Source organism: Cyclopterus lumpus, chromosome 11, assembly GCF_009769545.1.
Source record: "Cyclopterus lumpus isolate fCycLum1 chromosome 11, fCycLum1.pri, whole genome shotgun sequence".
NCBI classification, from domain to species: domain Eukaryota; kingdom Metazoa; phylum Chordata; class Actinopteri; order Perciformes; family Cyclopteridae; genus Cyclopterus; species Cyclopterus lumpus.
In genome coordinates, this window is record NC_046976.1 from 7,270,691 (window position 1) to 7,292,964 (window position 22,274).

General features: G+C 44.8%; 1 protein-coding gene across 5 annotated transcripts; it reads left to right on the top strand.

Moving 5' to 3' along the window:
* The first annotated feature begins 86 nt into the window (after nt 1-86).
* On the top strand, nt 87-21,146 carry cgnb (cingulin b). Of its 5 annotated transcripts, none has more exons than XM_034545849.1 (21): nt 87-223; nt 5,400-6,529; nt 6,612-6,694; nt 6,802-6,871; nt 11,601-11,695; nt 11,879-12,005; nt 12,101-12,313; nt 14,543-14,691; nt 15,050-15,082; nt 15,885-16,005; nt 16,252-16,449; nt 16,587-16,685; nt 17,271-17,528; nt 17,620-17,790; nt 18,265-18,426; nt 18,585-18,674; nt 18,778-18,861; nt 18,965-19,083; nt 19,235-19,343; nt 20,278-20,441; nt 20,654-21,146. In XM_034545849.1, the coding sequence occupies exons 2-21, from the start codon at nt 5,429-5,431 to the stop codon at nt 20,784-20,786; spliced, it is 3,579 nt and encodes a 1,192-aa protein (XP_034401740.1). In that variant the 5' UTR covers nt 87-223; nt 5,400-5,428; the 3' UTR covers nt 20,787-21,146. The 5 variants fall into 5 exon arrangements, with proteins under 5 accessions (XP_034401740.1, XP_034401742.1, XP_034401743.1 ...); XM_034545851.1 differs by having other exon boundaries at nt 15,053-15,082; XM_034545852.1 differs by having other exon boundaries at nt 6,615-6,694.
* The last annotated feature ends 1,128 nt before the right edge of the window (nt 21,147-22,274 follow it).

Below are 22,274 nucleotides of genomic sequence, written 5' to 3' on the forward strand. Positions count from 1 at the left end.
TGAGGCGGGACGATGACGATCCGATGTGCTGGCAACAGGTTGCACTGGTAGCAGTGGGGGTGGGGGGGGAAGAGGAGAGACATTTCCCCGTGTTCTCAGTTCATTGAGTAACATCTCCTCATCCCACCAGCGCCGCACACAGCCGCTGCCTCTGTGAACACTGAACCAGGAGCGCTCACTGAGGCGGAAGGAACATTTTCGTGGATTCGCCTCATCTTTGCAGGTGCGCTCAGTATTTCTACAGCTGCCGACTATTTACTGAACACTTACTTTTGTGGGACGAGGTGTTGGGGGAAAGTGTATTACTGTGAGCCCCCGGTGTGCTGAGCGGGCATTTGTTTATAACGTTTGGATAAGCGGAGATGGACACCTGTGGCTTTGTGATTGGATTGAACCACCCCCACCACACACACACACACATACACACACACACACCTCCCTTGGCTTTTCCTGCTCAGGGTAATGACCGAGCATCGGTTTGTTCACTCTCAGGCGTGTTGTGGAAGGTCTGGTCGCCGCTGCGTGTAATTGGATCTGACTGCGCGGCGCAAAGAGGATATGAGAGGTTATATAGAGCAGGTAAAGGCTTCAAATAGGGCGCGTGGAGGGGGGAGGGGGGGCAGGTGCGTCGCTCGTTTACCCTTGTCGCTCGGCTCGTGGTCCTACTGGTGCGAGTCAACAAGCCGGTGGTTTCGACGCGCACCGATACTGACTGACCGGACGGGTGGGTGTGACGCAATGAATCCAGGAGCAGACAGGTGCTGCGGGGCTTACTTCGCCCTACTGGTTTCTCCGAAGTCAAGTGTCTTTATTGTACTCATTGATATGCTTTTTTTTTTTTTAAAGTGATTATGTTTCCGATTGTCAGTCAAGCTGTTTTAAATGATCTCACGCCTGCCAAGAAATTAGAAAGCAGTCTTATGTTCGATATTTCGAGTAAAGTAAGATGCACCTGACGATAGTCCCTCGTGTTGTTTGTCCAACTCAGTCGGTGGAGCTCCCTCATCCTTTTCGGTTGTATTTTAAATAACTTGCTCCAGAAATAGTCCTGTCCTTAAAAATGTGTGCCTAGGGGCAACTTCACGCTCCCTTTGAGGTGTTTGCGTATATATCTTTTAATGAGGGACAAGTATTTCCAGGTTGTTGTTGTTTCACACAAGAGAGCCTGCACTATACCCCTCGAGCACTGCCTGCCACACTGGCAACTGTCACAGTTTGCTATTCTGTTTACCCCAAAATTAATCATTGTATGTTGTTTCTTTTGTCTCAAATAGGGCTGTGTATTATCATGTCTCACTTTTTGTTGTACCATATGGTGATATGTTTACACAGTGGGATTGTTTAACACAATTCTGTTTAATCTATGATTTCATGAGGTTTATTTTTTTATTTTTTTTTATTTTATTATTATTTCATAAGGTTTATGAGTTCAATCTGATGTAATGCACAATATCACATAGTTCATATTATTGAACATCGATGTGATTATTTTACGTATATATATGACATTCTGATTTATAAATTTGATTTCAGATGCATATTTCTCATGGTTTACAACTAATGATTATTTCCATGATGAATTGATCCATTAATAGGGTATACAAATATTCAAGTATTGAACATCTCTAGAATCCTAAAGACATTCAATAAAAAAGCACGACACTTTACCATTTATTTTACTTTTGGAGGCAAGCACCTGTGAACGTTTTGAGGTTTTTTGTTTGCTTGGTGGAATGACATCTAGTGGATCCATTTTCCGAATTGTTTCCGAATGTCCTCTCTGTTTATTGATGAATCAACTGATCTCTTGATAAACATGATGACATTGATTTCAACCTAAGCAAACAGCCCCAGTATCAAAGTAGCTCGTCTTCTAGCTCACATACCGAAGGGCGAGGGACACTATGGGAGAAAGTTGAAGATCAGAGGGCCGAGGAACAGAACAGAGGAAAAAGATCTGGGTGAGGAGAAAGGGAAGAGTGAAGGCGGGCAGGCCCGTTTGATGACATTCCTGTCTCTGTTGACACAGCATTCCTCGTGACAAGAAAAGAGGAGATGAGGTTAACCAGTTCTCAGCTATTGCTCAGTGACAACAGCTGAGCCTCGAAACCCGCATCTACCCAAAGAATATTTTTGCACCTGGGATCTGTGTGACCAGTGACCAGCGATCAGCTGTGTGACCAGTGACGTGTGACCAGTGACCAGCGTCCAGCGTCCAGCTGTGTGACCAGTGACCAGCGATCAGCTGTGTGACCAGTGTCCAGCTGTGTGACCAGTGACCAGCGATCAGCTGTGTGACCAGTGTCCAGCTGTGTGACCAGTGTCCAGCTGTGATCAGTGACCAGTGTCCAGCTGTGATCAGTGACCAGTGTCCAGCTGTGATCAGTGACCAGCTGTGATCAGTGACCAGTGTCCATCTGTGTGACCAGTGTCCAGCTGTGACCAGTGTCCAGCTGTGATCAGTGACCAGTGTCCAGCTGTGATCAGTGTCCAGCTGTGACCAGTGACCAGTGTCCAGCTGTGACCAGTGACCAGTGTCCAGCTGTGTGACCAGCGATCAGCTGTGTGATCAGTGTCCAGCTGTGATCAGTGACCAGTGTCCAGCTGTGTGACCAGTGTCCAGCTGTGATCAGTGTCCAGCTGTAATCAGTGTCCAGCTGTGATCAGTGACCAGTGTCCAGCTGTGATCAGTGTCCAGCTGTGATCAGTGACCAGTGTCCAGCTGTGATCAGTGTCCAGCTGCGATCAGTGACCAGTGTCCAGCTGTGATCAGTGACCAGTGTCCAGCTGTGTGACCAGCGATCAGCTGTGTGATCAGTGTCCAGCTGTGATCAGTGACCAGTGTCCAGCTGTGTGAGCAGTGTCCAGCTGTGATCAGTGACCAGTGTCCAGCTGTGTGACCAGCGATCAGCTGTGTGATCAGTGTCCAGCTGTGACCAGTGACCAGTGTCCAGCTGTGTGACCAGCGATCAGCTGTGTAATCAGTGTCCAGCTGTGACCAGTGACCAGTGTCCAGCTGTGTGACCAGCGATCAGCTGTGTAATCAGTGTCCAGCTGTGTGATCAGCGTCCAGCTGTGTGACCAGTGACCAGCTGCATGTGTGACCAGTGACCAGCTGCATGTGTGACCAGTGACCAGCTGCATGTGTGACTAGTGACCAGCTGCATGTGTGACCAGTGACCAGCTGCATGTGTGACCAGTGACCAGCTGCATGTGTGACTAGTGACCAGCTGCATGTGTGACTAGTGACCAGCTGCATGTGTGACTAGTGACCAGCTGCATGTGTGACTAGTGACCAGCTGCATGTGTGACTAGTGACCAGTGATCAGCTGTGTGACCAGTGACCAGCAGCCGAGGGCTGAGCTCCATGACACCAGACGATCACATCGGCCCTTTTTTAAAGATGCTCCTCCATAGCTGAGGAGTAACCCTCAGATCATTGTTTTGATATCCAGCGTGCGATACAGTTTTGTTGTTGTTGTTATGTTAGAAGGGGGGAATTAATTAGTTTTTCGTTGTATGTGTAGTCTCCATTTTTTGTGTGTCGTCTTTTAATGAGTCTCTACACTTTTTATTTACTGCCGGTGTGGACACTTTTCCACATGCATTAGCTTTACAGTTAGCACTGCCCTAGTTCTCAGTTTCCTCTTAATCTGTCCTTAGTAATACAAATGCAAACCACGCGCAATGCAGAGTGCAAAGGGAACAACCTGGAATCCTAAGAATGTTTCCCAGAAAGACAAAGCCTAACTTTCATCCACCAATCTAACCTCAATGCCATTCAAGGTGCTTCTTGTTACACTATAACCGGCGGTCAGTTAGAGTTGGTTCCATTTTAATTCCTGTGAGAGTCACATCTGTAGGTCTGGACATAGGAAAGAGGCCAGGGTGGAAGTACAACGGTGAGCTCTGTAAAGCCAAAATCCGACTTAGCGATGCGTAAATACACAGATGAACGTGTCCAGGAGAAATTACACGTTCACGTGATCGTGTGACGGCAATAACGACACGTTTTAACGGGATTTCACATTAGTTGCTACTTTCATTCCACTGAAAAATGCTTATTAGATCAACTACTTGCTGTGTGTGTGTGTGTGTGTGTGTGTGTGTGTGTGTGTGTGTGTGTGTGTGTGTGTGTGTGTGTGTGTGTGTGTGTGTGTGTGTGTGTGTGTGTGTGTGTGTGTGTGTGTGTGTGTGTGTGTGTGTGTGTGTGTGTGTGTGTGTGTGTGTGTGTGTGTGTGTGTGTGTGTGTGTGTGTGTGTGTGTGTGTGTGTGTGTGTGTGTGTGTGTGTGTGTGTGTGTGTGTGTGTGTGTGTGTGTGTGTGTGTGTGTGTGTGTGTGTGTGTGTGTGGCTCAAAGTAAACAGTCTTTGCCTGAGTGAGTCCACTCTGAAGTCTGGTGACTGTGGAGAGTCTGACAGACAGAGAGAGAGAGGAGGGAGGCCCATTCCTGACCAAACCCCCAGGGTTTAATGCTCCGCAGAGCCAGGACAATAGGATGAGTATTCACCTTCTCATAGTGTTCATCACCAAGCTCCCTTTCAGACATGCTTCGGCTGTACTATTATTTATTTATTTATTTTGTGAATAATCTGCAGTTATTTCATCAAGTAAAGAAATGAAACACATATACCAGCTCCAGCGTCTAAAATGTGAGGATTTTATGGTTTTCTTTGTCATGTATTATACAACAGAATATTGTTTTGGTATAGAGGCCAAGATAACCTGATTTTTGTTATTTTCCCACCATGCATTAAATGAGTAGTACACATGAATAAAGTCAGTAAAAGACTAGATCATTTGCTACCTTTCCCACCAGTGCAAATATATCCACCAAGTCAAATCAAATGGCTCCAAATCTGTACGGTCCATACATATAGATTCAGTTCTTACAATTGTTTTCCCAATATCAATGTAAAAAATACATTTAGACCTCTCTCTCTCTCTCTGTCAGTCTCTCTCTCTCTCTCTCTCTCTCTGCTTCACAGCTGTTTACATAAATAATAATGATTGGATGAAAACATCAACGCAGTCAGGATGCATGAATGTAAATTAGAGGCAACATACAGTATTGATTACTGTGTGACACACAGTCCCACTCCTACTCTTTGTTTTCCCCGACAACTGAGCACATCCTCTGGAGAAAACAAAAGTATGACTCGACCTGTACAAAGAGCTTCTAAGTGCCCCAGTGGCATATTTGTTGTGCGATGAATACAATTCATTGTGATTGAGAAGGAATGAAACCTGTAGAGCAGCAAGAGAAGGAAAAAAAGGGCCTGGGATTTTAATCATCTGCAGGTCTGTTTTGTTGATTAGAGAGAAAAGGGGGAATTTCCTGTTCTGCCACTGATTCATATGCTTTGTATCTTTGCTGTTTCCCCCTCCCTGTCCGCCCAGGCTGCTAGCACGATAACCAGGAAGTCAGCATGAACACTGTGCCCACTGACAGGAAGCCCCTTGTGGATTACGGCGTCCAGATCCGCTTCATCAAGGACCTCCACGACACAGGCGGAGGTTATCCTGATAAATCCAGAGGGAACAACACCGCAGCCCCTCCTACCAATAAGTACGGGGTAGCAGTGCACGTTCAGGGAATCTCCGGACAGCCTTATGTGGTCCTGAAAGACGGCGAGAAGGGGGACTCTTACGGAGTTCAGCTGAACAGCCCCAGCTCAGGGCCACCTTCACCTTACAACAGCCTCCCCAAAACAAATAATGGACCAGCAGAATTAGCAAACCCCTTCAGCCCTGCTGTAAATACAGCACGCTCCCCCGTGTCTCCAGCGGAGGATGAGGTCGGGGAGATTTTTGGGAGCCCTCATAAAAGACCTCCAGGGGATGGTCAAGCTGGAACACAAGGGGAGGAGGAGGGCGGAGCTGGTAGAAAAGCTGGACCCCGACACAAAGCAACTGCCGGCGAAGCAGAGAGAAACAGAGATAGGACTAGGGATGAGGAGTATAACGAAGCAGGCCTGAAACCTGTCAAATTGAACTGCATGGGACCCAGAGGGTTCAAGCAAACTGGCTCTGGTCACACCGGCTCTTTGGGGAGATGCAGTGTGGGGTGGAAAAGCCAAGAGTCCCCTTCAGAGTCTCCCCCAAAACCTCCACCATCCACTAATGTAGAACCCATTCCAGAAATTGATACCAACTCCCTGGCTCCCATCAACAAGCTCATCAGTAAGTTCAGCTTTGGGACGCCAGCTACCGCCTCACAGACGAGGGGCCGCACCGGAGCGAGGCAGAGGCTCAAGTTTGACGAGCACCGGCGGTCAAAAAGTCTTGATGCAAGAAAAGATGTCCAGCCCGAGGGTCCCTCGCCTAGATCTACGACTCCGAATCCCTACGCTATTCCTCTGTCTGCCTCCTCCACGTTGTTGGCTGCATCTGTCCCGCCGAGCAGTGGCCTGGAAAGCGGTCCTGCATCTGTTTCCAGGGGGACGGCACTCGAGGCCCCCAAGCCGAGCTTCAAGTCACTAGGGAAGTTTGTTGCAAAGGACAACTATCCAACTGTAGCCAAAAAGCCTGTGAGTGCCAAGCGGTTTGTGAGCTAATACATTGTCTCTTTGTTGTGTGTCAGTTTTCTAACTCTGCTGACTCTCTTTGAAGAAGATCCCTCTGAGGAATGAAAGCCAAGTCAATGGGGAGGAAGCTCGAGTGAGGCCAGCTGTTAACAACATCCTTAAAAATGGGTAAATGAACAACGAGCATGACAAACTGAATGTTTAGAGGCATTGTTACTGTATATGAATACATGTGCTTTTCTAACCTGATCCTCTGTCCGCTGTTTCCTGACCAGCCCCAGTGAGAGTGAGGGATCCCTCAAAAGACCCGTCAACCTTGTCTCCGAGACAAACGGCAGCTTTAAGGTACGAAGCCTGTGATTCTTTTAAAGGTGTTTTTTTAGACGCATATACTCACACTGGCTTTTACTTGTATAGTAGACAACAGTTGTAATGTAAGCATAATTTTAACGATCTGGCAATCATTTCAAGATTAATATCAAGTTCCAGTCTTGTATTTTTAATTTTGCTGGTGGCTCAACACTCGTATACATATTTAATGACAGATTATGCCTTTTCTTTTTTACCATTTTCTTTTTATTCAACAATAAGTACACCAATACAAGTCATCAACAACATCGACAGCCAGAAATAAAAAATAAAAATGAAAAACCTGCTGTCATATAAAGTCTGTGTCAACTGCCATAGAGTCCACTTCCTCCATTTACTGTCCATCCGTGATCCTGTCAGCCGTAGCCTGTGTGTCAGTCTTTCCATAATGTTTATTTCCCCCACTGTGTCCACCCAATGGGTCTGAGCGGGTATATCATCCGTCCCCCATTTTCTTATAATGACCTTTTTACCTGCAACCATGAGTATGTTGAATTGATACAAGTCCCCATCATGTACATCATTCTCTGTGTGCATACACAGATACATCAGTTTATGATTCATTTGAAATTTGTATCCCAGAATATCTTGTGTTATTCTATGGACCATTCCCCAAAACCCTATTATTTTTGTCACAATTCCAGAATATATGTGCATGGTTGGCTTCAGATGACCCACAATTTCTCCAACATGACTTTCTTGTTTCAGAATAATTATTTGATATTTTAGGTGTGATAAAGAACCGTATTCGATTTTTCCAGGAAAACTCTCTCCAGGCTCGCGAACAGGTTGTTGTCTTGTGTTTTTCCCACATGTTATCCTATTCATCTTCAGATATTTCCATATCAAATTCTCTTCCCCATTTTTCTTTTATATACCCTGTTGCGTTTTTGTCATTCATCAATGCCTTATATAGTGTAGTTATAGTCCTAACCCGGTTCCCTTTATATGCATCAATCATTACTTGTACCACCTTGTTCACTTCTAGAGAGAGCTCCTGTTCAATCCGTTTCCCAAAATAATCCCGTACCTGTAAATATTTGTAAAATTCCCGCCAATCCAGGTCATATTTTGTTTTTAAGTCTTGAAAACTCCTTATCCTCCCTTTTTCCACCAGTGTGCACCATGCCGTAATGCCCTTCTCCGCCCACCGTCCGAATCCCCCACCGCGCCCAGCTGGTTTAAAACTGCTATCAAAAGCCACCCATTTCAATAAATTTGCGTTCTTCTCCGCCTTATTATGTCTAAGTAATTTGAACTATAATTCCAAGGTAAATTTTGTGATCGAATCCATGTGATTTCTAACCTTCTTAAATGTTTCCTTATCTCCTATTATACTCTGTATCGTACACATTCCAAATGATTTTTCCATTTCTTTCCATTTTGCTTCATAGTCCAGTTTACACCAACTATGCACATATCTGAGCTGGGCCGCGTGGAAGTATTCTTTCAGGTTCGGCAGGCTCAGGCCCCCCTTCTCCCTCTTTAGCTGGAGAGTTCTGAATCTCACTCTTGGCCTCTTCCTCCCCCAAATGAATCTGGATATCATCCTGTCCCATGCTATGAATTGTGTTTGAGGTATCTGTATTGGTAATGCTTGAAACAAATACAAAAGTCTGGGTAATACATTCATTCTTATTAATTCAATCCTTGAGCTAAAATCCAATGTTAGGGTGGTCCATCTATCAGATTATGCCTTTTCAAAGAAACAGTTCAACATGCTGGCGTCATACATCGTACAGACATGAGTTGCTCCCCATTTCACAAAAAGCTCGGCAAAACCATTGTCTACATATACAAAACTAAATTATAATAGAACATAATCGTATTGGATTTTGTAAGATGTGGTGTCTGTGATGGCCGTCTTCTTCTCAACAGAGCGGCTCTTGCAATGAAGCTAATGAAGCTCTTTTCTAAAGATATGAAGTTTCCATTTCATTCACTTTGTCTCCAAGGATCCTCCTTTGGCATGCCAAGAAATGCGAAAAATAAAGGAGCATGCTGAGTATTCCTCCGTCAATTTTGGTGCCATCTTTGCTCCTTTGTGCTCCTGTGAAACCTTTGTTAAAAAATATTGTGCCACGGTTTTTATGAACATGAGCACACCACTCCCTTTAAATTTGCATCCTTTTGCATAAATCTACATACAGAAGTTATTCCTTTGTGTCCTGGAGCTCCTCATATTACATGCACTTGATTATGTGTGTGAACCCCTCGTTATGTACTTCTCAGTGTGTCGGTGGCCATGGCTGCATCTGAATTGTTTGCCCGTCTTGTCTCTTGGCAACGATGCACCTGCCGAGGGAAGCTGCTGAGGGCTCAGTGTGTGTTGAGCGCTCAGTCATTGAGAGCCATCAATAATTGAGTTGAACTGGAACCTTGCCCCAGCTGGGGGTTGGCTAGCCGGATGGAACGGATTTGTTTTGGAGCGATCTTGCTGAACAGAACCCCCCCCCCCGCCCTGTAAGGCTGTAACCCCGCTGTCCACTTTACGAGATTTAGTTGCTGATCACTCCAGCATTCATCTCAGGCTCTTCAGAAGCGATAACGGCTTCTGAAACATCCTCAGCCGGCATCAAACTGCCGGGCGAAGGGGTTTACAATGTTTGTTTTCCGCCTGAGACTATTTATTTTTCTCCAGCTCTGCCTCGAAACCAAAACATTGCTTTTGTCTGCACGATGCCAAAACACACGATCAGAGCAGGATCAGATGAGTGTGTGTGTTACAGAGGGATTGGAAGCATTTGTGATACAACCAGTGGCAGATAACTCCCTGAAATGTCCGATTTCAGGCAGTTATCCGCATTGGGAGGGTAATGCAAGGCAGGGCTACATTCCCTCTGTACCACTAATGTCTGTGGCTCTTTGGCTCTTTCTAAGTGCTTGTGGGGTGTTTTGACTGGTCTAAGGCAGCGTGGCCAGTTAATGCGTGTCAGTGGGAGAGGGATGGAGCGAATGCCCCGACACCCTGTTTGTCCGCCCAGTCAATTGAGGATCAGACACTGGCGTGTTGCTGGGTTGCCTTAGTGGTTCACCCCTTAAAAACAAAGCTATGTCTTCAGTCTTCCCCTCGGCAGGTTGTGACCATTTTCTTCTACGGTTGTTTTATTTGAACCGATTTGGCCTACCTGTTTTCGTACGTTGAATTAGAGTACAAAAGATCAGCGATAGCTTTTGAAAATATCTCTCTGTTGGTGTACATAAAAACAATAAGGGAATAAGTTAACGAAGACCCCCAGGGTGCATTTTATCATGAAACATCCAATCATCTAGCTTAAAATGATGTAACATGTGCCGCCAACAGTGCCTGGTATAGTTAACAATTAAGAGAAAAGTAATGTTATATTCGGCATCATAAATCAATTTACTTTAGGATCAATATTGGGGGAGTTCGCCAAATATGGAGCCCATGTTTTCTTCACAATTTCAACACGTTTTTTAATTTGCTACAGTTCTGACTGGCACTCTTCTTCATAGCATTGTTGGCTGAGGGTCTTCAGTATTGTAGTATTTAGTCCCGTCCACCATGCCAAACTGACGGACAAAACAAAGTTGACCATTTTTATTTTTGTCATGGCCCCTAAGATTAAAGAAGTGGCACATGGGTGTGTCCTAACCCCTATGTTGGGAACCACTGGGCGAGTGATTATCAAGAACAACCCAGCCATTATTTTACATCAGACTAGATAGAATCTATTTGCATTATGTAATAACATCATCCTCAAGTAGTTCTGCTAAGACTGCAGGGCAGATCCCTTTGATGGCAGATGATTAATACACATAAAAACACAGCTGATGCAATTCAATCAAAGCTTTAAACATAATCTTGTCTGCTGTTGATTATCTCAGAAACAAACTGAAAAATGTCCCAGAGCGGAATTATCTGCAAACTGTCCTGCAGGGAAAGAGAGGACAATAAGACACATCTGTACAAAATACATCCTCGTAATACACCACTGATAAGTGAGGACTATGAGGTCCCCCCCCGCCCGAGGAGCGAAACCGCTCACGATCCTCTCTTTGTCTCTCTCCTTCTGCTTCCGTGTGTGCGTCCCTGTAATGAGTGTGTAGGAGGATAAGAGAGGGATCATGGGCAGGCTGCGCTTACGCCTCCTTTTCAGTGAGAAGGAGCCTTGACGAGCGGCGGTGTGGGCGACAGCGCTCCACCGCTCCCCTGCAGCCTGTCAGAAATAGTTGTTAATGTGAGGAGACTGTCTTTTTTTCTTTTTCTTGACTATATCTGAGCACACCATCAGGGCCTCCTCTCCTAAAGATTTTTTTTTTCTGCTGTCAGAAACTAGGGCAAGGAATCCGAGTCAGGGTTTCTCCTTTTAAAGTTTCCGATAATACAGAGGGCATAATGCATTCGCAGGGTCGACACTGACACTCTGATACGATGTTTCCAGTCCTCCTCGACGTGTGTTTGTCCTCACTTTGTGTCCTGTCTCGCTCCGTCTCACCTCCCTTCTCACACGCTCTCTCTCTCTCTCTGTGTGTGTGTGTGTGTGTGTGTGTGTGTGTGTGTGTGTGTGTGTGTGTGTGTGTGTGTGTGTGTGTGTGTGTGTGTGTGTGTGTGTGTGTGTGTGTGTGTGTGTGTGTGTGTGTGTGTGTGTGTGTGTGTGTGTGTGTGTGTGTGTGTGTGTGTGTGTGTGTGTGTGTGTGTGTGTGTGTGTGTGTGTGCGCGTGTGCGTGTGCGCGCGCACAGGGAGGATCTGATGGAAGCCTCAAAAAGGGGAAACTCGAGGAGCTTCAGGAGCAACTTAATCGCTCCAAGAAAGAACTGCAGCAAGTCCAGGATGAGTAAGTGTGTGTGTGGCTTTGCAAGTGTAGTGTGTGCACTTAATAGGCCAACAATAAGCCTCCAATTATTGCTTGTGTGGCTTTTCTTGTCAGAGCATCCTTTCACTTTTACCTGACTGATGGGCTTGTTAATGTGTTTGGCGTTGCCATAGTGACAGTGTCCATTTGTGTGCCCGTGTGCAGACTCGCAGAGGAGCGGATGGCCAGAGAGGTGGCGGAGTCTCGTCTGCGCCTACAGGAAGATCAGCTCGCTGAGCTTCAGGAGGATCTAAGGAGGGTTTCAGAAAGCTCTCCCCGGTCGGTGCAGACGGTACTTCCACTCCGGGGGAACACATTCACACACATAGAATAAAACATTGCTGTGCTTGTCCGTCCATCTGACCTCCTCGGTCTTCCTCGCTGCAGGACGTGAGGACTCTGCAGGCCGACCTGGCTGAGGCTGCCATGTTGCGTCGGCGCCAGGAAGAGGTTCTCCACCAACGGGAGCGGGAGCTGACGGCCCTGAAGGGGGCGTTGAAGGAGGAGGTGGAGTGCCATGACAAGGAGATGGAGACCCTGAGGGAGCAATACAGCCAGGACATGGACAACCTGAGAACAACGATGGAGCAGTTCACACAGGTGGATGGCACCATGCTTTGCACTTGGTTTATTGAACATGTGACACAAAATAGGATCTCTAAAATCGATTCAGACTTCACTTATAATAAAAAAATATAAAAAGATGGAAATAAAAGGACCCAAAATAAAACTTATGACAAACTAATGGTACACAACAGAATTTACCATTCTTGTTGTGTACCATTAGTCAGATAAATCTTCTTAACCCAAAGTATATAGAGGATATAAAACAGACTAAATGGACCCCATGGAACCCATTTCTATAAATACTTTCTAAATATTTCCCCCTGGAGCCAAAGATCTGAAATGTTACATATATGTCACAATGGGTGTTTACTCATTTAAACTCAACCTGGTCTTTTTATGCTCAGTAACAAAGATATGCCTTTTTATTAACATTTTCACAAGACATATCAAAGTTATAAATTTTTTTGGTACAGTTTAACCCAAACATCTTTTTGAGATGAGCGAGAAAATGAGCTAGTTCTGTCAAACATACTGACCAACCAGGCAGTCATTTTGAAAGTTATGTCATCGTTACTGTCACATGACCTTACCAGGTTGTTCAGTATGTGGGACTTCAAGAGTTAAAATCGAGGATAAAACTGTGTCCGGTGCTTTCCAGTATATTTAAAGTGTGTCACCGTGGGTTCTTAAGGGTTAAAAGTAAAAGACAGTCTGACACCTCAACTCATGTTTCCACATGGTCCGTTACTTTGCTGTAGGGTGAGCGGGTCCCGGTGTGTTTATGACCAGACGAGCGTTGAACAAGGAAGAGAGTTTAAGCTCAACTGGTTTAATAAAAGCAAAAAAAAGTGTTGGTTTAGTAAGTCTGATGTCACTGAACCAACACGAGTGTTTCAATAAACAGAAGAAAGAACAAGCAAGACACTGATAAATACCACTTTAAAAGAACAGGTCAGCTGCAGCTCCCTTTCATTAGCTCCCTTTCACGTGTGTGTTTAAGTCCATTTCAGCACTCCATAAAGTCTCATAGAAGGGTGCTCCGGATCATAAACTCACTGTGAGGGGACCACAATGCCCTGCACTCTGCCGACTACTTGCACTCACTTTATGAATGAAGAAAGGGCGCAGCATTTTTATTTTTAAATTTGGGTTAAAAAAAATAGAACATCAGTTTTACTTTCAGCTTAAAATTGCATACTGACCCATATTTCCACCTTCTCTCGTTGTGTTTATCCTCATCATGTTGTGTCGGTGTCAAAGTAAGAGCCTGTAGATTACAAAGAAATTAACCAGGGAGGATTTATAACCTCTTCGATGATTACAGCTAAACCATCTGGGATTCTTTTCAGCTTCTGATCACCGTAATTATTTTTTGTTCTGTGATTTATTATATACTTCAATTACTTAGCTTGTTACATCAACGTCTGATAAGAGACATTCCGAAAATGTTTTCTTTGCCGAGCATCTCTTTCTACAGATGTAGTGGGAGGACAGATCAGGTTATACCTGTCAGGCAGTTTGTGCATTCTGCATCCGTTATTAAGAACTTATTGAATTTGCTTTGATGTTCATGGCGATACACCCTGGCTTTGTCTTGTCGTTTTATGTGCCAGTATGCTGAGTCGGGGTATCATGGGGTCAGGCCCAGTGTGCAGAGTTAGTAAAAGAGAATTGTGCTCCTTGTGATTGCAATGTGAAACTTTTCCAGTTCACTTTCTGTTGCAGAGTTTCTGCCAGTTGACTATTTCTGGAGCATCGTACTGACGGATGTGGTGTAGAGGAAATTTGAAGCATATATGTATACAGGAATAGATCATTAGGCAGAATCTGGAAAAAGCAATGTCAGTAAAAAAAATAAAAAAAAGTATCATGCAGCTCGAGAGCAGGAAATAAGCCGACCGGTTGGCAGCTGCTTTTGATGTGGCGATTTAAATGGCGAGAGCAGGATTAAAGTAGTCACGTCGCTGTTTGTGGCAGCTCTTTCGTGCTCCATCTGCTCTGATATTGTATGGTGTTATTTCTTATGCAGAAGTATGTTTTCGAGGGTGAAGAAGTGCTGATGAAGGCATGTTCCCAAATATCTTCATTTGCCTGAAATAGAAACTGAACAAAAAGATGTGAGAGATTTGGGTGTCCTGAATCACTGCTTTTTTCACGACAGGATAATGAGAAGGGTAATGAGGAATAATTCCCTGTGACTCCCATGACTCGTAACGTGTGTGTGTGTGTGTGTGTGTGTGTGTGTGTCTGTCTGTGTGTCAGTCCCAGGAGCAGATAGAAGAGGAGCGTGAGAGGGTGAACACCTCCATGTTGACGCTGCAGGAAGACCTGGAGGGCTGCAGAGATCAGGAGGCGCGATGGAAGACGCAGCTGGACGTCACCGCAAAGGAGCTGCAAAACACCAAAGAAGAGTTAGTGTATACGCCTTTCTTAATTCTATTAGTCAATTGTGGGGTTGGAATACACATACTGTATTTCTTTCTGCATCTAACTTCAAAGGATGAATAAAAAAACACTGCATAAGCGTGAAGTAACGTTCAAAGACCGTGAATACGTGGATACATCAATGTCAATTTTAAACAACTCAGATATAAGCTTATATCACGCAATATCTCACGCTAAACCAAACTGATTATGGAGCCATAACAGCATCAAACGCACTCTGCTGACTTTTTAATACTTTTTACCACCAGTTCAAAGAAACACAGAAAAAACTCTTTTTAGTTTTTTTTTTAATGCATGCCCTCTTTCACTTGACTTTTCATTCAGCAGGAGCCGGACACACGCCACCAGCAGTCGAATGTGAGAGAGGGAAGCAATCTCACCTGGCTTGGTTTGAGTAGTTTAGCCTAGTTTCAAATCAGCAGAGTTAAACTTGAGATATGTTCCTTGAAATTCACTTGAATCTAAACAAAATACACACATGTGATTTTCATCATTAGATCTGTGAACCTTTTACTAACAGTAATCCAGTGACAACAAACCCAATCACTTAATCAATCATGTGAACAAATCAAGATTCAGAAATCTACTTGGTTAACGGTCTTAATCAAATCATATGTATCAATAATTGTGTCCTGTGTGTGTGTGTGTGTGTGGTTAGCATGTAGACGTTCACATTTCGTGGACATCATCCAGCGATCTCTCTGAGCTTGGATAGTGCACAACTGTTGCAGAGCAGTAACACACCCAGGAGAGAGCATTATACATTCATAGGGCATTGAAAGGATGCCAGCCCCCCCACCCCCACCCCCATGCTATGTCTGCTGTATATTTGGGAGGTAGTTTAGAAAAGGCGCCCACAGCTCATCTAAAAACCCTCTCATTCCCCATCAAAACGAAGCTCAAGCGCCCCGTCGGCAAAACTTGAATAATTCTCCATGCCAAGGGTTAAGAGTAGGAGGTCTGGGCTTAATCCGCTGAAATGAAATGCATCTTCTTGCTAATAGCAGAATGCTTGTTCAAAAGAGAGCCAGTCGCCTCAAATATTCAGCAGAAACAAACCAGGATTCATTTGTATTTCTCTAAAAATCGAAAAAAATTGTGTTCGGCCCCTCTGAGACTTTTCAACTGTGTTTTTTCAACATCTACTTTCTTTCCGCAGGCTGCTGAGATCTCGAGCGCAAAGGGATGAATTTGAGGGCGAGCTGATAGATCTCAAGGACTCACTGCTCACTGTGCAGAAACAAACGCCTGCGTCTGCCAATATGTTGTCTTTAGCCGAGGTAATTCAAAGTAAGGCCGGTTATGCCCGCTGTGTGGGTGAGATGCAGGCATTCATCTCCTGTTCTACAGTACGATTAGTGTGTTTTTGTTTTTTTTGTAGGGTTTTCCTCTAGCTGAAGCTTCAATAATCTCATTCATTGTTCCTGCACTCACACATACATTTACACTCACAAGCCCCATACTCATATTAGCACACTGTCATGTGCGCACGCACACATTATTCATCTCTGATTGCTTATCCCAAGGAGCTCCGGCATTGCCATGAGGATCTGAAGCGGGCTGGCGCCGATCTGGACAAACAAAAGGTTGAGTTGGACGAGGAGAGAGAGAAACTTCGAGCCCTGAAGAAAGCAAGTGGAGAGAAAAAGGCTGAGCTTCTGTCTGAGATCAGCAGGTTGAAGGAGGAGAAAGACAAGGCCGAGCTGGAAAAGGCAAACGAGAAGGTGCAGCGTCATTATAATATTATTATAATCGATATATAAAACAAACAAGGGGGGAGAGCGTACATATCGCCGAATGGCATCCTTTTAGAGTAAAGTTCATGCGCATCATGTCCATTCTGCCCGTTTGCTCTCTGCAGTCATCAGTCGGGTCTTCAGGAAAGACTGTGGTGGACCACGGCGCCAACCTGGAGCTCCAGGAAGCAAACACTCGCCTCAGAGAGAGGCTGGCCCGCATGGTACTGCACAGAAAAAAAGACACACAGCTGGACACGCATGCGTGCAAAATCATGTAAAGCGACGTACTGTACAAGAACAAAAAGAAATGCCCTCCCACACAGACTCTATTTTCAACCGAGAGATGTGAAGTGAATTAAATCCAAAGACAAATTCAAACATGTAGGCTCCGAAAATAATCCCTTCGAGATAACTGTGCCCAAGATGCGCATTGTGCTCCATGTGCGCTGGAACATCAACGTATTCTCGCTGTTTTAAGATGCTATAATCTTGTTAGCGTTGATGTGAAACAATCATGTGAAGAGCCCAGTCACACACAAATCGGTGCAGGTGCAAAGCCAACACAAATCAACATATACCTTCAGAACGTGGAGTCAGATTTTGGACTGGAGTTCGTATGCAGTGATCAGGACAACAAAGCTCAGACTGTACTCGACTGTACTTTGAATATAAAAAGACTTGAAGCCCTTTTTTAGTTGCTACTCTTCCTGTTTCACTGGTCAAACAGGTGTATCAATATAATACCCACATTAAATGCCGTATCCTTATAGCACAAGAGTGATGGGGGATATTTTCTCGCTCTCCAGACGAGGCTTCACTCCAGCGCGCCACGGAGTCTAGAGGCTGAGGAGGCGGTGGAAGCTCTGGAGGACGAGAACCGCTCCCTGAAGACCCACCTGGAGGAGGCCAAGAGAGGAGCCACCCGCCTGAGCAAGGAGAAGGACGAGCTGAGCCGGCGGCTGGAGGAGAGGGACCTGGAGAGGGAGGCCCTTAGGAGGGGCAAGACTGACGTAGAGGAGCAGAAGAGGCTGCTTGACCGAGCTCTGGATAAGATTAACAAAGAGGTCCGGGTTCTAACTATGTTGTGTCGTGTCTGATGTAAAGAGATATTGTCACTCACTGCAGTTTCCCTATTTCTGCCTCCTGCTCTGTCAGATGGAGATAATGATGGGAGATTCCCGTCAGTCAGTGGCCACCCTTCAGACGCAGCTTGAAGACTACAGGGAGCGCTCGAGGAAGGACATGCTGGAAGGCCAGCGCAACTGCAAAGACCGGCTGGTGGAGCTGCAGAGGGCTCAGAGCACCCTCAAGGTCCAGCAGGAGGAGGTGAGGACAAACGGGTTGGAAAATATTAATTAAAGGATAAAACACAGAACCTGTGAAATGTTAAAAAAATATATATGTAAAAAAGTTGTCATATTGTTTTAGTATGAAATGCAACAGTAAAAACGTTCTTTTTAAAGCCCTTCCTATGCATTCTTAGCCTTTTATAGCCATGCTAGCAGTACAGATCGAGAGATGACATTGTTGGTCACTGGGCTTTGGTCCTGACTTAAATATCTCAACAATGAGAAGGTCAGTTGTGTGGAATATACACACGAAGAAATCAAGACTTGTAGGTCTTCGATTTAAATATATATTCTTCATTTAATCCAAGATATTGTGTGTGTGTGTAACTTTTTCAGTGTTACAGAGCAATATGGAAAAATAGCATACATGCCCGGCAAATCTTGAGGACCAAAAACTGAATGAAAGTAAGTGGACTAAGAGTCAAATCCTCACTTTATGGCTTGTTTCCAGGTTTCCCGTCTGAAGAAGGAGCTACTAGTTTGCAGCGAGGAGAGAGACAGCGCCCAGTTGGAGAGAGACCTCTTCAGCAACCGTCTCAAACACTTGGACAGCGAACTAGAATCCGAGAAGAGCACCCACACCGACCGCACCAGGGAGATCAGGGGCCTGGAGGTGAGGCTTTCCAGGTCAAAGGTCACAAACTGGGGGATATAAAGTTGGATGGTAGTAAATTAGGGGGACGGTGACATGTCGGCAAATGGACAGAAAGGGTTGAGCTTTGAGTACAGGCAGATTGAGATGTGAGCATCCGTCTCTGCGTGTGTTCACAGGATAAGATAAAGACCTTGGAGATCGAACTGGACGAGGAGAGGAGCAGCGTGGAGCTTCTGAACGACCGCATCATGCGTACCAGAGATCAGGTGCCGCAGAGAAATATTTGAATACACGTGCAAATAAGCAGGCGGCCTTTCTATTTAATAACAGGTGTACTTCCACTGCCTCTTGATTGCTCTCCTATCTCAGGTGGACCTGCTTCGCTCAGAGCTGATGCAGGAGCGTTCGGCGAGGCACGACCTTGAAATGGACAAGAGTGCACTCGAGAGACAGGTGCTGCTCACTCAATCAGTCCCTGCACAATGCACACACATTCACACAACCTTTTGTTGAAGTCTGTAGCCCATTCAGCTCACTGTCCCCACTCCCCTCCCAGATTAAGGAGCTGAAGTCCCGCATGGTGGACATGGAGGGATACACTCGGCCCTCGCCTGCACTCAACCTGCTAGAAAACAAAATTCAAGAGTTGGAGGAGAGGCTACACAGTGAAGAAAGGTACAGTGTGACTGGAAAAAAAAAAGGAGGAATCTCGTCCCACTGCGGTATATTTTAAGTCAAAGCAAACAGTCATCGATATTAAAACACCTGGAAAGGGGAAGAAGAAACCTTCCGTAACATTGTGTAAATTCTGAATTTCTCCACACAGAGAGAAGGCCACTCTCCATGCCTCTCAGAGACGAATGGAGAGGAAACTGAAAGAGCTGAATGCCACATTAGACCAGGAGAGAAGCCAGCATGTTGAGCAGAGAGATCAGGTAACTCCCCATGTTTTGCGTGCAAATAATAAAGTAGTGTTTGTTTTGGTGTTGCCTGGTTCAACACAAAATGCTCTAACCGGATCTAACGAATTAATGGTTATAGTTATATACGGTGTCTCAGTACAAATCCGTGGAGATGTAATTTCCAATTGACTTTCTTTTCCCTTTTTAAAAACCGAAACAGCGAGCTTGGCTCTGTCAAAGGGAACCAAATCCACTGTGCAGCTTAAAGCTCACTATTTAACGCATTGTATCTCATTTATCTTGTATGGATTAGACAAACAAGACCTTGAGAGGTGCTGGAAGGTGGATTTTGTTTCCTTTGGATAGAGCCAGGCTCGCTGCTTCCCACTGTTTCTAGGCTTTGTGCTAAGCTGAGCTAACCAGCTGCTGGCTCCACTCCAGCTACACATTTACCATACAGAAGCAACCTCACTGTGTATTTCCCAAAATAGTCTTTGAATGTGAGACGGGTGAAATGTGTATAGACTTAAGTATCCAATACTTTAATGTGGTTATCTCAAGTTTCCTGACGGTGTGTTTGTACCACTTTGGTAGTTTTAATTATGTAGTAAGAATGATCTATAGATGCTGTTTGACCTGCACCTGCTGTTTAATCATTAATGCAGTTCAAACAGTGCTTAATTTCTTCTTGTACAAAAGACTAATCTCATCTGTACTCCTCCTGACCCACACCCAACCTCACTCGGCCCCCCAGGCTCCCTGACCTCCCATCCCCTGTCATCTCTCTGCTGCCTCAGCCTTCTTAATGTGGCTGCTCCCCCACAATCCCACACACCTGTCAAACCCCTCGCCTTTAACCCCCGGACCGCCTCTCATCTCCCCCTCCGCTCCCTCGCGGCCCACGTCTTCACCCAGTGACCTCCTCTGTTCCCCTCTAACCCCCTTGCCTCTCCCTCTCCGTCCCCAGCTGTCTCTGCGTGTGAAGGCCTTGAAGCGGCAGGTGGACGAGAGCGAGGGAGAGGTGGAGCGCTTGGAGGGAGTCCGCCGAAAGGTTCTCAGGGACTTGGAGGAGCAGCAGGAGCTCCAGGAGGGGCTGCACGCTAAAGTCGCAGCCCTGGAGACGGAACTGAAGTAGGACTTGAGTTATTGCATGAAATAATGTTGATTTAGTGCTCCGCATGTAAGATTACAGCGTTTGACAGGAGAGCACATCTATACCATGCATGCTCTTTACACTAGGTGGCAGTCTATAGTAACTAGCTGGACACACGCCTGTGTTCACTTCGCTGCAATGTATGAAAGTTGAAGACCCGAGTCAGTGTTTCTGTTTGTTTTTATCTCAGGCGGAAGTCTCAGCACTCGCATCGTGCAGCTCTGGGCTCCTCCACGTTTAGCTCGGAGGACGAGGAGGGTTTCTACGACACCAACATCGCCTCCATCCTGAACGAGAGCCACACACAGACCGCCAACTGCTAAAAGGAAGATGAATAAAACGATTTCTCTCATGTCTCCGATGCAAACACATGTAAGATTTCATCAAAGAGAGGCACTGAGGGCGCCAAGGACTCGGTTGCGTGGAGAACTCGGTTGCCATGCACTACAAACTTGCCTTGCAGTTGTTCTCCGGTTTTATTTTTAGTGCAGCGGTCCAACAGAGACAGGTTGTCAGGATAATTAGATTGCATTTCTTTGGAGCCCTCAGCTGTGATTATGATTGCGTCACTGCTGTCATGTTTTATCTGTCTTGAGATATTCTGTTTGTCTGTTGTGCGGAGAAGAATAATTACAGTTACTCTTCCAAAATACAAGGTTTGATTCCATGTACTTCAACTTGAATCGTAAAAGAAAAAAGGCTCTTTGCTGTGTGTGCTTAGTATTGACTGTATTTGCTGTGGCATGATTCCCGTTCGTAGTTCATGCAGTAAACGTGCAACTTCAAACCACTTTAACACCAAAAATGATTTTGTTATCTTATCCAGTCTTTTATATGTTTGCTTGCGCATGACGAGTTACATCTGTCAGTTAGCAGCTCAAAGTGTTTCTTTGTGTATTGAGTGATATTATTATTATTTTTTTTTTAAACCTTTTTTAATGTAAACTGAGCCTTTTTTTATTTTTACATTGTATTAGCTGTGCATACCTGCTACTCAAGACAATCAAATACACTTCTCCATATACAGTTTTCTACTTCAGCCACATTATTGATGACCTGGTTTAATGTAAGGCATGTAAAGGCATGTTTTCACTCAGATGCCTTTTAAAAAGTAGCCTCATATCTTTATTTTCACCCAATGTTGTCTCCACATACGTGTGCTCTGTTGAGATGCTGCTGTAATGCTTTGAGTAGTATTTCCCATGCTCGCCTGTGTTTGTGTCTCCTGTACATTCCTGTTGAATGAATTATTAGCTTGGTCTTGCAGGTGTTCTACATTTCTCTTTGTCGCGACTATCTGGGATGATTGGTGTCGTTACATTTGTAACGTGCCACTTGTCAATGTGTACGGGTAAGAATACAGGCAAGGATGCTATGAAATGTAGAACATGTTTGTTAAGCTTCTGGGGACCGTTTTGATCAATATTTTAAATCCATTTTTAACCGTGTGTGCAATTAAAAGAGGCATATTATATTCTTTCCCTTATTGTCTTAATTTCTGATCTCATAATATTAATTGTATACAATCACACTATATATATATTTGATTGTATACTATTAATATTATATATTTAATATTTGTTATATATATATATATAGTTTTTAAGTAGATTTCTTTCCAATGAGCTTTTATTGGAAGTGACAAGGCACACAATTCACAGTCCTGGTTTTGTGCAAACATTTATTCAGAGGTTTATCTGAAACTTATGAGGCTTCAGCAGACAGAATTAGACAGCTCAATCGTATAGTGTTCTATAAGTTAACAATTAAAATAGAAAATTAATGGAGATACATGGACTGGATGATTACAG